The following is a 16,704-nucleotide window of genomic DNA, read 5'->3' as shown; positions in this document are numbered from 1 at the left end:
TTGCTGCGATCTCCCGATACACCAGAATCACGGGACAGACATGTTTGTGGTCTCATCGTCTGGTGAAAGAATTCATGAAGGGACTATTCAGATCGTTCCCTCGGTGAAGGCTCCGGCCCCGGCGTGGGAGCTCAACGTGGTGCTGACCAAGCTCATGGGACCTCCGTTCGAGCCTCTGCACTCAACTCCGTTGAAGTTCTTGTCGTGGAAAACAGCGTTTCTTGTGGCCATCACCTTCGCACGATGGGTGGGAGAGATCCAGGCCCTTTCCTGCAAGGCCCCGTACTTGACTTTTCACAACACGAGGGTAGTGCTCAGGACGCACCCCTCCTTCATGCCCAAGGTGCCGTCGGACTTCCACCTCAACGAACCCTTGGTGTTGCCTGTTTTCTTCCCGTCGCCTTCGTCGCCTGCTGAAAGGACTTTGCACTCGCTGGATGTGGCTAAAGCGCTGTAGTTCTACGTGGACCGCACGAAGACTTTTCGGAAGACGTCACAACTTTTTGTGAACTTTGGACCTGTCAATCAGGGGAAGGCTTTCTCAAAGGCTTCCATTTCCAGATGGCTCTCCGGCTGTATCATGTACTGTCATCGGTTGGCAAACCGACCGCTGCCCGGCCGTCCGAGAACCCATTCCACCAGAGTGATCGCATCTACCACGGCGTTCCTATCTGGTGTGCCCCTGCTGGACATCTGCAGGGCTGCTACGTGGAGCTCGACGCACACCTTCACGAAATTCTACTGTCGACCGGGATTCCAGGGAGGAGTCCAGGGTCGGCCAAGCAGTGCTGCGCAACCTGTTCGCCTAAGGTGAGCCTGGTGAGAAGGTAAGGGATGCTTAATGTTGAGTTGTTGTATTGCTTAATGTTGAGCCTGTTGCCACCTCCCGTGGTTGTGGATGTGTACTGCTATGTATTCTTTTATTCAGGAGTATGTGAATCCATGCCAGACCCCATGCTGGAGAAGGAACAAGTTACATACCTGTAACTGTTGTTCTCCAGCATGGGTCTGGCATGGATTCACATGCGAACCCTCCCCCCTACTCCTCTGCGGCTCTTCACTTGGTCATACTGCCACTTCATGTGCTACCAAATCTGAAGATGGCTGCCAGAGGCGGGGCTTAGGGAGATGGCAGTCATTGGCTGTGGTCAGTATGACGCAGAGATCAGTGATTGGTTACTACTACAAAAGACAGATCAGAAACGAAACTGATACTGATTTTTCTTTACCGAGGATTCCCAGCCTGACAGGGAATATTCAGGAGCATGTGAATCCATGCCAGACCGATGCTGGAGAACAACAGTTACAGGCAAGTAACTTGTTCCTAATCTGCACACTCCTCCCCGGTTTTTGGCATTTGCTGTTGAATGAATCCGATTTATGACTACCACTGATGGAACCTATTGCACACTGCGTACAACCTTAGTGGTTGGATGTTCGTAACCTCTATAATCTGGCATTGGGAGATTGACTGCCCTTACATGGAGCTCCTTTAAAAATGCTGCTACGTCGCTGCGCACTGCAACATCGCCCCTGCCACTCCCCTTAATCAAAATTTTCAACACAAATCATTTGAAACTACTGTCTCGAATAATCCTTGATGCTTGCTTCCACTTTTTTTTTTTTAAATCTAGTTTTCCGTTCAATGTTTATCTGAAAAGGCTTCAAACCCTCCAGCATCCATTCAAGTTGATGCGTTCCAAAACACAATGTGTGATGGCTTTGAAAAATGTATTGTTTGAGAGCATTCAGTGACTGGTCAAGGAAAGGTTTTGTTTTCAAAATGATTGAAGTTATTCCCGAGGCAACCATTAGATGATTTCATTATGCAAAGCCTTTGCATCCAACTGTTTTAAACACTCAAAGTTAAGATGCACAAACACTTGACTTGCCCTTCACCAGCTACTGTTGCATTTTTGTTTGAACTTGTTGAAAAGGCTCCACGACCAATATATTGATTAACACAACTTTCAGTGAAGCATGTTAATTATTTCTTTTGAACAAAGATCATAATGGCTTGGAAACAAATCACAAATCTTTTTTTTATTTGTTTTTTTTAGGAAATTCACAAGAAGGTGATGTCTTTGCAGTTCAGTGAATGCCACACCAAGATTCGCCATGTGGATGCCCATGCTACTTTGAGTGATGGCGTTGTTGTGCAAGTCATGGGTGAACTGTCAAATAGTGGCCAGCCAATGCGGAAGTTTATGCAAACCTTTGTCTTGGCACCAGAGGCAAGTTGCTTTTCGTGTACTTCGGTTTTTCCTTGAAAACTACATTTTCTGTTGGTTTATAATCTTTTTGAAGGCAAAAGCCTGGTAAATACATTATTTAACTTTTCTCTTGCATTTCTAAGTTTTCTTGTTTTATTTATTTTATGCTGAGGAGCATGAGACCATGTATCTGAAGGCAAGGCTGTGTTCCAAGCAAAAGATGAAACAAATTCTCTTGAGACCAGGGATAGCTATAGAATAGCATCGGGTTTCACTCAAGGGAGGAAGATGGGCTGTTGGCTTTGTACAGTCAACAATAGATATCTTGTTTTTCTACACACGAGTGTATTGTATTAGGTGATTAGCCAGCAATAGTAATTCGCCACCTCAATTTTATACATGCGTACAGTGCACCATTTCTTACTTGCCAAGAGTCGACTATCACTAGCCAATAGTGTACATTTTGTACACTACAATACACATCAGATGTACTGAAAAATGCGTACTCTTTACAAACGGGTTACTTGACAGTTCAAATGAGTTCTAGAGTACTCGAAAAGGGGTACAAAGTTCACATTAAGTTACTTGCCATGTATTAAGTCAATTGCATCTGTCACACTCGTGTACAAGCCTTGCGATTTCGAATGGATAACTTCCTCCCACTGATGCCTCATCTTTATATACCAGAACAGCTGCGCTTTGGTAACTTTTCTGCCGCCAGGGGCCGCAGCTCAACTCTGCATCGGCTCTGCCTGACCCCTCAATGTTCCATGTGGGATATGTTGGAGCCAGTATATATTGAGGTGCTGCACCCCGTGTTAAAATGAATTTTTAGAGTCTGGCCAGGTGGGCAGATTTTATGCCACCCTAGTTATGTTCATCGCCTTTCTCTGAAACATTAGCTAAAACCCAATCAACGTAGAGTAGAGAGCAGTCACGACTTCATCTCACAGTGGAAGTGGAGTTTGGCCCTCGATGTGTCTGTTAGGAAAGATTGTATGCAGTACCCTGTGGAAGACTGCACCAGCCTTGTCCTCTTGGCAATAGTTAACCCAGCCTTTGATATAAGCATGTACTACACAAGTTGGTAGTGACTGAGCAGCCAGCCTTATCTCCAGAGGAGTCACTGTGAGCTGTAGAGTTATTACAGAGATTCAGTGGCAAGTATCCAAATAAACGCTTACACTCGAGGTTTCTTGATTAAACAATTATTTATTCATTTAAGTCAGTTGAATAAGCCTTCTTTAGAAGGGAGCAAAATATGTAACGGAATAATATACTTAAAAATGCACACTCGGTTTCAATTAATCAGATGTCCATTTGGGATGGCGCACATACTTCCTGCACCCTAAGGTGTCTTAAATAACTAGGACACTGTGGTTATTGATAGATCACTGGCACATTTAGAGCAATAATGAGGTTTGGTGTAATAAGGAAAGGAAGAGGGAATAAAACAATGGTTAACAAATATTCTTAAGCAGGTAAGTACTTTTTGAACCCGCCAATGCAAAGTAATTAACCTTTTCCTGGAAGGAGGGCTAATAAAACTCAGAGGGAAGAAGTCTTTCAGGGAGCCAGCCAATGTCAATGGAACATAAGTCTAGGTGAGCTGAAGCACTTCTTACAGGTAAGTAAGTCTTGCACAATGTTTTTTGTAGAAAAATAGAATCACTGTATGGCCACAAGCTGGGAGGCTTGTGAGGGGCAAAGCTGCAAGCAACTCTGCAAAAGCAACCAAGACCGGAACAAGCCAGGCTACTCAAGAGGTAAGTCCCCTTAGTTTTAGAGTACCTTTGGTTAGAAGAAATGGTTCCAGCTGGCTTCTGTTCATGTGTAGGTCTGCAGATCCTGTTGTTCCTTGACGTTAGTCGTGCAGACAAGAGGGAGGACGTCTGGGGACTCCTGCACTGCAATGGGAAGGTCAGCGGCAGCAATGGGCAAACTTCAATTCAGCGGCACTTTACAGTTTCAGCTCTTCGCGTCTGACAGAAAATAGCAAAACTGCGGTTCTCGGATACCACTTCAGACTTCCCTCGCATCTGGGGTCCATCACTGTGTTGTGGCTCAGGCTTTGTCAGTCCTGCTTCCTGGGAGTCCGGAGGATCTTCCTGGAGCTCGGGTCCGACTTAGACACTCGATTCTGGCGTTCCTCTCCCTTTCATGTTTCCTGCAGCAGCGATGGAAGTACAGCTAGCTCCGAGAGGATTCCAGATGAGCTTGTCTTAGTGTCGATTGTGCCCACCCACCCAAGCGAGTATTAGTCCTTTTCAGGTCTTCTCTAGTCGAGGTGAATTCAGAGCTTCAGCACAGCAGCAGGGATTCACCGAGCAAACCAACAGTCCAGGAGTTGCAGCAGCCGTCTTGTTAGGCAAGATTGTATGCAGTACCCTTTGGGTGCACTACAATAACCTTGACCTCCGGGCAATAGGAACCCGACCTTTGTTAGAAGTCTGTACTACACAGGTTGATAGTGTGGCTGAGTAGCCTTGCTGATCTCAAGAGGGGGTCAATGTGAGTAGTATTGAATTAGCCTTCTTCAGAAGGGGCATTATAATAACACACAAATACACTTCAAAATACACACCTTTAGCTTCTCTAAATCAGCGAATACCCATTTGGGATGGCGCACACACTTCCTACACCCTCAGGTGACCTAAATAGTTAGGGCACTGTGGACATTAATCTCACTGGTACTTTTCGAGCAATACTAAAGTTGGTGTCAAAGAAAAGAGGTTTTAGAATAAGACTAGAGCACACACACATTCTGAAACAGCTAAGTACTTTTAACCCCCCCCCCCCCCCAATGCCAAGTAAGCTAACCCTTTCCTGGATGGAAGGTAAAAACATACAATCGGCAGTCATTCAGGGAGCCAGGCTAGCCAATGTCAATTAGGGAAAAGTCTAGCTGAGCTGAAGCACTTGCAGGTAAGTAGTCTTGCACAATGTTTTATAAGTCTTTGTAGACAAAGTAGAATCCAGTAGTGCCACAAGCTGGGAGGCTTGTGAGTTGTAGAAGATAAAAGCAACTCTACAGAAGCAACCAAGACAACTCTCAACTGAGAACAAGTAATGCTACAAGACAAGAGGGAAGTTATCTTAGTTTTTAGAGTGCCTTTGGTTAGAAGAAATGGTTCCAGCTGGCTTCTGTTCCTGTGGCTCTGCAGATCCTTTTGTTCCTGGGCCTCAGTCGTGGTGATAAGAGGGAGGCTGTCTGGGGACTCCTACTACTCTACTGGACAGTCGGCGACAGCAAGGGGCAAACTTCAATTCAGTGGCACTTTGGCGTTTCAGCTCCTTGCGTCTGACCGCAAATGGCAACCCTGCATTTCTCTGACAGCACTGCAGACTTTCCTTGCTTCTGGGGTCCAGCACTCTGTTGTGGCTCAGGCTTGGTCAGTCATGCACCAGAGAAGCCCGGAGTATCTTCTTAGCGCTCGGGTCCAACTTAAAAGCGATCCACTCTATTTGGTGTTACTCTCCTTGGTACTAAGGTTTCAGCAGCAGTGGAAGTACAGCCAGCTTCGAGAGGTTGTCCAAACAAGTTCACTTTGGAGTTGATTCGTCCCACCAGCTCAAGGGGAGAAGTCGTCCTTGCAGGGCTTCTCTAATCAAGGCAAATTCAGACCACCTGCACAGCAGCAGGGCTTCACCGGGCAAACCAACAGTCCAGTCCAGGAGTTGCAGCAGGTGTCTCTTGCAAGTAATTATTCGGATTCCTTCGTCCAGTGGTCGACTCTGCCTTCCAAGCCAAAAAACCTTGCCTTTATGCAGGTTTCTCCCATTCATTCCAGCCTAGCGGTAAATCGCACAAAAGGGTTGCTGTCCTTGCCGGACAGCCAGCTGGCCAATCACCTTTGGGTGCATTCCTGTAACCAAGGGCATAAAGCAGATTTTCACACACCTCACTTCCTGCCTCTGCCAGGCATACTGGAGCCAGAGGCAGGCTTCACTCATGAATCCCGCCAAAGACAAAACAAAGGGACCAAACCTGATTTTGTGCGCAGAGTAAATCTCAAGGACCTTTCCAACAAGAAATGGGGGAAAAAAGGACTGTAGCCATTTTGACCAGGGGCACCATGGGTGCTTTTCCGCAACTGCAAACGCAGCCCGCGGTAAAAACTCCCAATGTAAACCACTGCCACCAGCCATTAATTGTAGAAAGGGTAACATAAAATTGTTACATGAGAAACTAGACCAAGGGGATACGAAGTAACCCCTCCAGCAGCACCCTATTGTAAGATAGTGTGTTGGATCTATGAAGTTACAAAATGTAAGTAAAGTCAATTTCACTTCACTGCTCTTGGAAACAGTAGTTTCACCAAGAGAAGGTATTTAAACCTTTGGGACATCTAAGACTTCCCTGTGCCACATGAATTGAAGGTGCTGTCACAATGTAAAGATGATTCCTATGGAGTTTGTCAGACTCAAGAGTCAAAAGAAGCAGAGTCCAAATCACAGAAAAATACACGAGAGAGTGGGGGAAAAGGGCTCACTGCATCAGATCATGCCATCAGTGTCATTGGACATTGCGACACAGGGTTCTGGTAGGTGGGGGGGTGGGGAGGGGGGTTGAGAGGGGAGACACCATCTGCCTTTGTCGCCAAGGCTGGTTGAAGGCCACAAATTTCCGCCAGGAGGTCCAGCGTGGGTACTGGACATGCCTTTCAGAGATTACCTTTTTGGGAAGGTCATCTGAGTCCCTGCAGGCCATCAAGGCGGATACAGACAGTCTGTTCCCTGGGCACGCTCCAGCAGCACTGTCTTCCTTTCGCTCCTCAGTAGGAAAGTCGAGCTGGTTGTCAAAAGGTTTCTCCTAGTCGTACCGCCAACCTTGAAGATCTACGACTTAGGAAGCCTACAAAGGCTGTTCCCAGGCCTACTGTGGAGGAGGCCAGTGCTGCGGTCGCTCGCAGGGCACTGGCGCCCAAGCAGGCCTGAACCTGCCAGGATGTCGCACCCCCACCCGTGCATCCTGGTGGGAGGCCGGCTGACTGGATGCGTGAGCGAGTGGGAAAAGATCAGCATTGACAGATGGTTGCTGGAAGCCCTTGCCCAAGGACGTATCCTGGAGTTTCAGCACAGGTGTCTGCGGATGGCTCTGGTGGCTCGGCTGGAGCAGCACATCCTTCGGCTTTTGCAGGAGGTACGGGGCGATAGAGCGGGTTCCCCACAACTAGAGTCTACTCCAGATTCTTTTTTGGTCAAAAAAGAATGGGGTCTGGAGGCCCATTCTAGACCTGCAGTGTCTAAACAAGTACCAAAAATTCAGGATGGTCACGTGGCAGCACCTGCTCGGCCAACTGGAAGGAGACTTCTTGACGTAGCTGGACCTGGAGGACGTCTACTTCCACGTCTCTAGTCAAAAAGGACTGAAAGTTTCTATGAATTGTAGTGCAGGGCCTGCACTACCACTTCAAGGTACTTCCTTTCGGCTGGAAGTCGGCCCCCACCGTATTTACGAAGTGCCTGGCACTGGTGGTGGCCTGCATCTACGGGGGGAATACAAGTGTACCCGTACCTTGACGACTGGCTCATCCGGGCCAACTCGTGAGATTTAGCAGTCGGACGCATGGAGACGACCGTGCAGCTGTTGACGGATCTGGGGTTCTTGATCATTATCCGAAGTCTTGCTTGAAACCATTGCAGAGCTTTCTGTTCCTAGGAACACGACTTAATACGGGCTCATTCATCGCGTCACCTGTAGTGTATCGGCCATGTGGGGGGAAGGTGCAACAACTATTGTCAATGAAGACTGCCACAGTGCGTGTTAGAAGTCTGAAATATGCTAATTCCCTCTACCTTCGAGACCCCCAGCAACTGTGCTGGATTTTGAGGACTTGATTATTTTACCTGGATAGTGTGAGCCTTTTTCCCCACTCTAATGTATTTTGATGTGAGTTTATACACGGTTTCTTTTTGGTTATGGAGTCTAACCAACACCATAGGCATCTTACAATTGTCACACTGCACCTTCAGTGCAGTGACTCAGGGAAGTCTTTCAGATTTCCCAAGGTTTAAATAACTTCTCTGGGATCAACTGTTTCCCAGAGCAGTGGAGTGAAATTGACTTCTTAGTCCTATAAAATTCTAGACCCAGCTCAACCTAGCTTACAATAGTGCTGGAGAGGTTACTTGGTATCCCCCATGTCTAGTTACTCATGTAGCATTTGTTACCCTTTCCTCTCAGATTGGCTGTTGGCAGTGGTTTTGTAGTGAACTACCAGGATTTACCCTGACCGCGAAATGGTTGCAGCTCCGGTAACGTTAAATCGTGGGAGCATCTTTTTCAAAATGGCGTCTAGCCATAGTTGTTAAAATGTGCCCGGTCTCCTTTTTTCACCATTTCTTTGTGGAAAGGTCCTGAGTTTATCTGCGTGCCAAACCAGGTTTGGTTTCTTTGTTCATTCACCTTTGGCAGGTTTCAGGAGTGAAACCCGCTTCTGGTTCCAGAGTGACCCAAATGCACTCTGGTGATTGGCTGGCTGACTTTCTGATGAGGACAGCCACCCTGCTGGGTGAGTGGAAGCTAGGCTGGAACGAATGGGGGGAGAACTGAATAAAAGGAGTCTCTTGGCTTGAAGGCAGTCGAGCACTAAACGAAGAGGACTGCTGCTGCAACTCCAGGACCGTTGGTTTGCCAGGTGAAGCCCTGCTGCAGGTCCGAATTGCCAAGTTCGCAACGACAGAAGCCCGGCAAGGACGACTTCTCCCTTTGAGTTGGTGATGCCAATCAACTCCCAAGTAAGCTACCTGGACACCCATCTTGGAGCTGGTTGCATTTCATCAATGCTGCAGGAAACCGTAGATCCAGGGAGAGTGACGCCAGATTGTGCGCGTTGCTTGTAAGCTGGCCTAAAGCTTTTGGAAGATCCTCCCGACTCCCAAGTAGCAGGACTCACCAAGTGTGACCCCCACCCCTCAGTTGAGTGCGGGACCTCAGATGTGAGAGAAGTCCACCTTGACAGCCCAGAACCGCGCTTATTGCCATTTGCTGTACCGCAAGGAGCTGAAACGTGAAACAGCCGCTGAAAGTAAAGTTAGCCGGTTGCCAGCTTGGACGGTGCCAGTACAGCGCAGGAGTCTCCCGACCTCCTCCCTCTTGTCCCTACAACTGGGGCCCCGGAAAGGTGAGATATACAGAGCAAGCAGGAACAGAAGTCTCTGCTGCACCTTTTTTTCTTTACTAAGGTACTGTAAAACTAGCCTAAGAATTTACCTCTTACTGTGGAAGTGCTTGTCACTTCTGCAACTCACTCAAGTCTAATCATCTTGTGGCCCTACATTTGATTCTTGTTATCAAAGACTCCCAATAACTTGTACAAATACTTTTTACTTACCTGAAGTGCTGCATCCTATCCAAAGACTTTGGCCAGTGACTTTGGCTTAGCCTATTGAATTGAATGACTCTTCTAAGAGCTTTCAAAGTATTTGCACTGCTTATGACTTTGTATTTCTTGTGTTCTAATAACTTTGGCCTTTTACTTATTTTTTTTTTAAGTAGTATTCTGTATGCCAACAGTAAGGTATTAATGTCCCCAGCACCCTTGTTACTAAAGTCACCTATGGGTGTAGGTTGTCTATGGGCCATCCCAAAAGGGATCCAGAAACTCAGTGTACAGTATTGAAGTATATTTGTGTTACTATTACATTGCTCCCTTCTGAAGAAGGCTTTATAACCGACTGATAAAATAATTGTTTATGCAAGAAATCTTGAGTGTAAGAGTTTATTTGAATACCTGTAAATGTGAATCTTTTTAACACTACTACAGCCCACATTTCCCCTCTTGAGATGAGCCTGGCTGCTCAACACGTTACCATAGTGTCTTTTTAAAGTTATCCTCTTTACAACTAATTGGTAAAAAATGCTTGTTGTTGCTGGGTTGCCCTGGGGCCCCCCTTTTAACTTTCTTTTGCTAACCTCTGCCAAGGATCTTTGGATCCTTTTTTACATTTTATTCTGTGAAACCAGCACACCCCACCTTATGTCGAGTGCTGGGGAGATGCAATGTATCCTCTTTCACACTAAAACTGTAACAATTATGTTACAGGGACAAGCTCATCTTCAATAGCCGGTGGCAGTGATACCTTGTATTTGGTGCCCGTTTACCGCAGGCTGTGTGCATAGCTGCTGTAAAGGCACCTAAGGGTGCTCATTCTTCCTTCCCCTGACATAAAGGGTAGGAAATTCCTTTGTGTGATTTTTATCTTCAGCACGAGTCCCTTGTCTGTCCAGACTGTGAGGGCAGGAAGCAAGGGAGGAGTCCAAAACTCTCCAGCCCTTTGTTTTACGCCTTGCTTGAATGGAGACAAATCCCAGTGGGGGGCTGGCTGTCCTGATTGGACAACCAGACCGCCCCTCCTTGTAAAATGCGGGGAGAGAAAGCGGAGATTGTGATTTAATTACTGATAAATACTGTCAACCTGGAAGGTGAAGAAAAGTCGACCGCTGGAACCAAGAGGATGAAGGAAAAGCGGCCGAAATGATTTCCAGCGACGGGAGAGCCTGCTGTGTAACCGGTCTGCTGTAGCACTTCCTTCCAATCGACCTGGGGACTCCGAAAATGACGACCCAGAGCCTGCTGAGACGCACTGGACTCAAGAAGACCTGCATTTTGAGTCATCCCACGCATTGCTGCAATACCCCCCATACCTTGGGACCTCTAGCCACTGCGCGGTGCACGGTCTTCGGAATCTCGCTGAAACTTCATGGGCATCCTGGTGGATCTCCAGAGACAGTCCAAAAAAGTCTCCTCAATAGAGTGCTGGGCCTTTGTAACAACGAAAATTCAACAGTGATTTTCTGTATTCTGTGCTCCTTGAAAAGGTGCCAAATCAGGGGGTGCTGTTGAGCGCCGAGCAAGATGGCCGCCTGAAACGTGAGCTCCGTGGCAGGCAGATCTCTCGATCCTGATCTTGGGCATGCACGATCTACCACTTGTACCAGACGACTACGATTCGTGAGCTGCTGGTCCAGGGACCAACTGGTCCAAATTCCGAAGAAAATCGGTGCTGGGAACCCTGAAATCGGGAACTGGCGCGACCGTCCCCCAGAGCCTGCGAGCCAAAACCTCGGCGCGGATGGTCCCGGCCCCTCAGAGCCGTAGCGATCTGCCGCCCTTGCGGGGTCCCGGGTGGCCACCAAGCAGAGACCAGGAACGGGCCACTGGATTATTGGGGTCGCGCGGTGCTGGGGTGGAGCACTGCGACCACTGGAGCTGAAGCCTTCCGCTTACCGGGCCCGCACGCGGCATAGGCCCTCATCCCGTTTCGGCCCTCAATCTGCTGTCTACAAATCGAGCAGCAACCACCCGCACCACGTAGAGGACGACCGGCTCCTGCCGGGCGACGTGGTGGGACCCCCCCTGCAACCTTACCGGCACCCGGTGGGACCCGGACCCCTGGCGGCCTGGCCGCCACCTGCCTGGATCCTCCTCGAACTTGAGTTGCGCCGGCCTCTGCCTTCGAGGCCTGGATCCCCTGGGGGCCGCACCTCGGGGACCCTGCCCGTGGAAGCGAGCGACACTACCGGCACCCCTTCCTCTTTCCGGGGCCACATCACCGCCGCAATGACTAAAGGGACTGGCGAAAAACAGAGCTCCATAAACATGTTTACGAAGGCACCGGTCGTCCCTGCCGAGGAGGCTGCCAAGCAGACCCCCGCTACTACCTCCTACACTGCTGCCATAGAATCTCAGAACATGATGGACTTTATCCGTGAGGGGTTCACCATGCTTCACTCGAAGCTCAATGATATGAATGGCACCATCTCCTCTATCAGGGCCCACATGGAGAGGACTGACGGCCGAGTTCGGGAGGTTGAAGCCAGGATGGGCTCCGCCGAGGATGGCCTGGGGACACTGCGGTCGGAGGTCGCGGCTCTATCTAACCGCGTCCTTGAGGTGGAAAAGAAAAACGAAGACCCGAAATCGCGCTCGAGGCGCAACAACCTTCGTATCATTGGGGACCCTGTGAGTGGCATTGGAGAACCGATGGAAGAATTTGTTGAACGTACGTTGTCGTTGCTGGACTCACCGAAGCGGTCCCTGCAGTTTGCCATAGAGCGGGCACACCGGGCTCTGGCACCTAAACCCAAGCCGGGCGCTACCCCGTGACCCATCATAGCCCGGGTCCTTAACTTCCGTGACTGAGATGTCCTCCTTAGAGCCGCAAGACTTAAAGGTGAACTTTTACTAGACGGAGCAAGGATACATCTATACCCGGACTTCTCGGTGGCTGTCCAGCGGGAATGCAAGACCTTCCTGGCAGTGAAAAGGAGGCTCAGGGATCACAAGAGTCAAATACTCCATGTTATATCCCGCTAAGCTACGTGTGGAACACAACAATCGGGTATCGTTCTTCACGATTCCAGAGGAGGCTTCCAGATTTATTGACGATCATTTTCCAGGCTGACGTCCCCCCCCCCCCCCTCCCCGAACCCTGTTCCCCCCCTGGCCATCCCGCTACAACCACTCTGAACGCCCGTTGGGGGGGGGCGCCGACACAGGCTCTCCCCCGATGCCAAGAATATACATCTATACTTATCAACATCTGTCAGTTTGATTAACCTGCATAGCTGTGCCAAGGTAAATTGTGCCGATTATAGCTGTTCAAGTAACGTCAATAGCATCACTGTAGGCACCATGTTTTAGCTTGATCTGCCACAGGCCCGGAGCGCGTCATCGGTCCGGCCCACAGCCCCCCAGGCGTTGATGCCACTGTTTTGGATTTGGTTAAGGGATTTTGGGGTTGCCATTCCTCATGTTCGGGGAGGGATGTGGGTGGGGGAGGGGGGTGATGGGGGGTTTTGTTATAAATAAGTTTAGCTTTGGCAGAGTGTGCGGTCGGCAGGGCAAATCAATGTTGATGGGGCTACAGGGCTGCAGCATCGGCCCACTGGACATTATCCCGGCGATATGAGGGCTTACCCCTCCCTTGGCGGAGGACAATCTAACATTTATAAGCTGGAATGTGAGGGGACTGGGCAACTTTAAAAAAATGAGACAGATGCAACTACACGTGGAGCGTCATGGGTCCAAGATCCTGTTTTTACAAGAGACACATGCGCGATCCGAACATTGTTTGAGATTTGCTAGGACCTGGGGCCCCCAGAGATACTACACCAACTTCTCTACTCAAAGTCGGGGGGGTCATGACTATCATCCATAAGAGCCTTCAATTTACACTCATCTCCTCACAAATAGACCCCCAAGGCAGATATGTGCTTCTCCACGCAATACTCCAGAATAGGGAGGTGATCCTCAACATCTATGGCCCTAACACGGATGACTCTGAGTTCTTCACACACCTCACATCTCTCCTTGACGGCTTCCCTTTGGTCCCTATCCTATGGGGGGGGGGATTTCAACACCATCTTTGATATAGATCTTCAGATCTGTGTCCAGACCTCGCCAACTCACCAGGGCAGCCTATGCTGCACTATCATCCCTCCCCCGCATCGCGGCCGTAGACGCTTGGCGACTGATTTAATTTACCCCGATTCCCGTGTCTACTCCTTCTACTCTTCAGTCTACGACTCCTATTCTCGAATCGACAGGTGGGTGGTCTCCGATGCATTGATTAAAAATGTGGTACAACTAACGATCCTCCCTAGGACCCTATCTGACCACTCCCCGGTGACCATCACCATGGACTGGGGATCGGGTGGAGACTGTGCGAGACGATGGAGGATGAAACCTCGTTCTCTTCTTGACCCTCTGTTTAGATCGGAACTCGAGGTAGCCATCGAGGAGTACTTCAAAATGAACAGGGACTCGGTATCTTCCCAGGCCACCCTATGGGAGGCCTTTAAAGCGTACATTAGGGGCATAGCAATGTCCAAAGAGTGGCATACTTAAAACAATCTGAAGGGATATCACGGTCAGCGAAACTAAACTATCAACCCTGGAAGCCCAGTGCTCGCAGTCCTCAACCCCTGCGACCCTCGCAGCCTTGAGAGTAGAGCTGGACGTGTTTCGATCCCTAGCGGAACGGGAACAAAAATTCCTTGATGGCCCCGGCCTGGCGAGGAGATATGGAGAGGGCGGGCGCCCGGGCCGCTTCCTTGCTAGACTCGTCCGACATGATCTGGGTGCCCCACAGATACCTGGGATTGTCAGATCAGATGGCTCCCTGGCCACCACGTCACAGGACATCAACTCGGAGTTCTTTGCTTTTTATGAAGTTCTATACTCCAATTCAGACGAGGCTACGGAGACAGAGGTGGACTCCTAGCTTACGGCTCTCCCCCTAACGTTCTTCTCTCCCGGGATGCTGATTCCCTTGATTGTCCACTCACCTCTGAAGAGTTCGCGGAAGCCATTGACTCTCTTCGGGGAAAGCCCCCGGGTCTGATGGCATCCCGGTCGAATTCTATAAATGTTATAAAACCCTCTTACTCCCTCACTTACAGGCTCTTTGGGAGGAATCGGTGGAGGCAGGCACATTCCCCCCCATCACTCCGGGAAGCCACAATTACGGTACTACTTAAACCTGGTAAACCCGCCACCCAGTGCAGCTCATATCGTCCACTCTTCCCTCATAAACTGTGACACAAAAATTTTTGCCAAAATGTTAGCGACCAGACTTGCTCCCTGTATGCCATCCATTATACACCCGGATCAGGTGGGGTTCATTCCAGGCCGATCCACCGCTATGAACATTAGACAGCTCTTTAATATAATCAGCAGAATCGGCCCCAGCGTCCAGGCGGTTGCCGCGACCCTCGACATGCAGAAGGGATTCGACTGTCTCTTGGAGGTGCCTCTGGCGGGTGCTCGAACAATGCAAATTCGGGCCGGTGTTTCGTTCCTGGGTCAAGTTGCTTTACTCTGGACCGGTGGCCAGTGTCCGCACTGAGGACAGATGCTCCCCACTCTTCGACATTGCCAGAGGAACGAGGCAGGGCTGCCCGTTCTCCCCCCCCTGATCTTCGCTTTAGCGATAGAACCCTTCGCCGACATGCTCCGACAACTTCACTCACACAGAGGGCTCCGCTCGGCGGGTCAAGCCGATATTATATCGCTCTACGCTGATGATGCACTCCTTTTTGTACGGTCCCCCTCCACTAACTTACCCCCGATACTGAAAGATGTGATCTACTTCGGGTACATCTCGGGCCTCAAGGTGAACTGCTCAAAATCTATGCTCTTTCCGCTCACGGAACACACCCTCCTGATACAATGGGATTCCTATGGGCGCCGATGAAGTTCACATACTTGGGGATTGTAATAACCCGTCAACCTGAGACTACCCTAGAGGAGAACTACCAAAACTACCTAGCGCAGCTGGCAACTAAGTTCCCGACATGGAGTAAATTGCCGATCTCTCTGGCGGGTAGAATAGGACTACTAAAAATGATAGTACTACCCCAACTACTATACAGGTTCATTAATGTCCCCCTGTGGCCGGGCGAGGGTTTCTTTCAAGCATTGACACGTAGTACCAACTCTTTCCTGTGGCACTCGGGTGCGGTCAGGCTTAAGCTCGTGACCCTATCCACCCCGATGCCTGATGGCGGTTTTGGGGCTCCCGATTTCCTTAAGTACTGGTTGGTCTCCCAAATCCAACACACATCTTACTGGTTCAACACAACTGACCCTCCTCCACATGTCAGACTTGAGAGACTCTCGGTCAGCGACCGAGATATCCGTTCCCTGGTGATACAATCCATTCCCCTCGCACGGGATTCGTTGGACCCTGTGGCCTGCACTTCCCTGGCGCTGTTGAAAATGTGGAAACTATTAGAAACTCCTCACCCATTTCATAGTAATCTCCCACTGTGGAACTTTCTCCTCGGGATCCCACGAGTCCCGCCGCCGACTGCACGCAGATGGGCTGAGGCGGGATACGAGCTGCTGCGTGACGTATTCGTGCAGGGTAGCTTTGTGGAATGGCCCGAACTACCGCTATCCTTGAGAAGTGGCCCAAGTGCATGGCTTCAGTATTCAGCCCTACGTAAAACCCTTAAGAGAAACTACACCATGTTCCCCGCAATGCCACCAGAGGACCCTGCTATCGAGGAACTAATTTCCCCCACACCCACTAGAGGGAAAAAATCTAGGTTATACACAATGATGCAATCCAGAACCACTCCGAAATTTACTGGACTAAGGCGGGCATGGGAAGGGGACCTCTGGGTGGAGGTGACGGATGAGTGCTGGTCCCACATGTGCGCCCAAATACACCAGGTATCTTTCAATTCCCGGTTCAAATTGATTCAATTAAAGGTGCTACACAGATTTCATTATACTACGAGCAGATTGCACCGAATGTTTGAAGATCACTCTCCGAGATGCCCCAGATGTGGACAAGATGGCGCCGATTACATACACATGATCTGGGATTGCCCCGCCTCTCCCACTATTGGGAGAGGGTATTCTCAACTGTATCTGATATGCTCGACTGTCCCATCGACCCCTCCCCAGTGAAGGGCCTGTTTCATGACTTTCCAGAGCTACCCCGAAACTCCAGGAAACTAGCCGGCCTTTGCATG

At 49.5% G+C, this 16,704-nt stretch overlaps 1 protein-coding gene across 5 annotated transcripts in view; it reads left to right on the top strand.

Annotated features, from left to right (window-relative positions):
• G3BP2 (G3BP stress granule assembly factor 2) overlaps positions 1 to 16,704 on the top strand; it is a 395,323-nt gene that overhangs the window by 228,145 nt on the left and 150,474 nt on the right. For all 5 annotated transcript variants that reach the window (XM_069630575.1, XM_069630576.1, XM_069630573.1 and 2 more), the window contains one exon: positions 2,061 to 2,234. In XM_069630575.1, coding sequence (XP_069486676.1) covers positions 2,061 to 2,234 — 174 coding nt within the window. The remainder of the gene's footprint in view (positions 1 to 2,060; positions 2,235 to 16,704) is intronic.

The sequence above is a fragment of the Ambystoma mexicanum genome, chromosome 6q (assembly GCF_040938575.1).
Source record: "Ambystoma mexicanum isolate Mex_15411 chromosome 6q, UKY_AmexF1_1, whole genome shotgun sequence".
Taxonomy (NCBI): Eukaryota; Metazoa; Chordata; class Amphibia; order Caudata; family Ambystomatidae; genus Ambystoma; species Ambystoma mexicanum.
The sequence above is the reverse complement of the archived record's forward strand: the minus strand, read 5'-3'. Positions and strand labels throughout refer to the sequence as shown.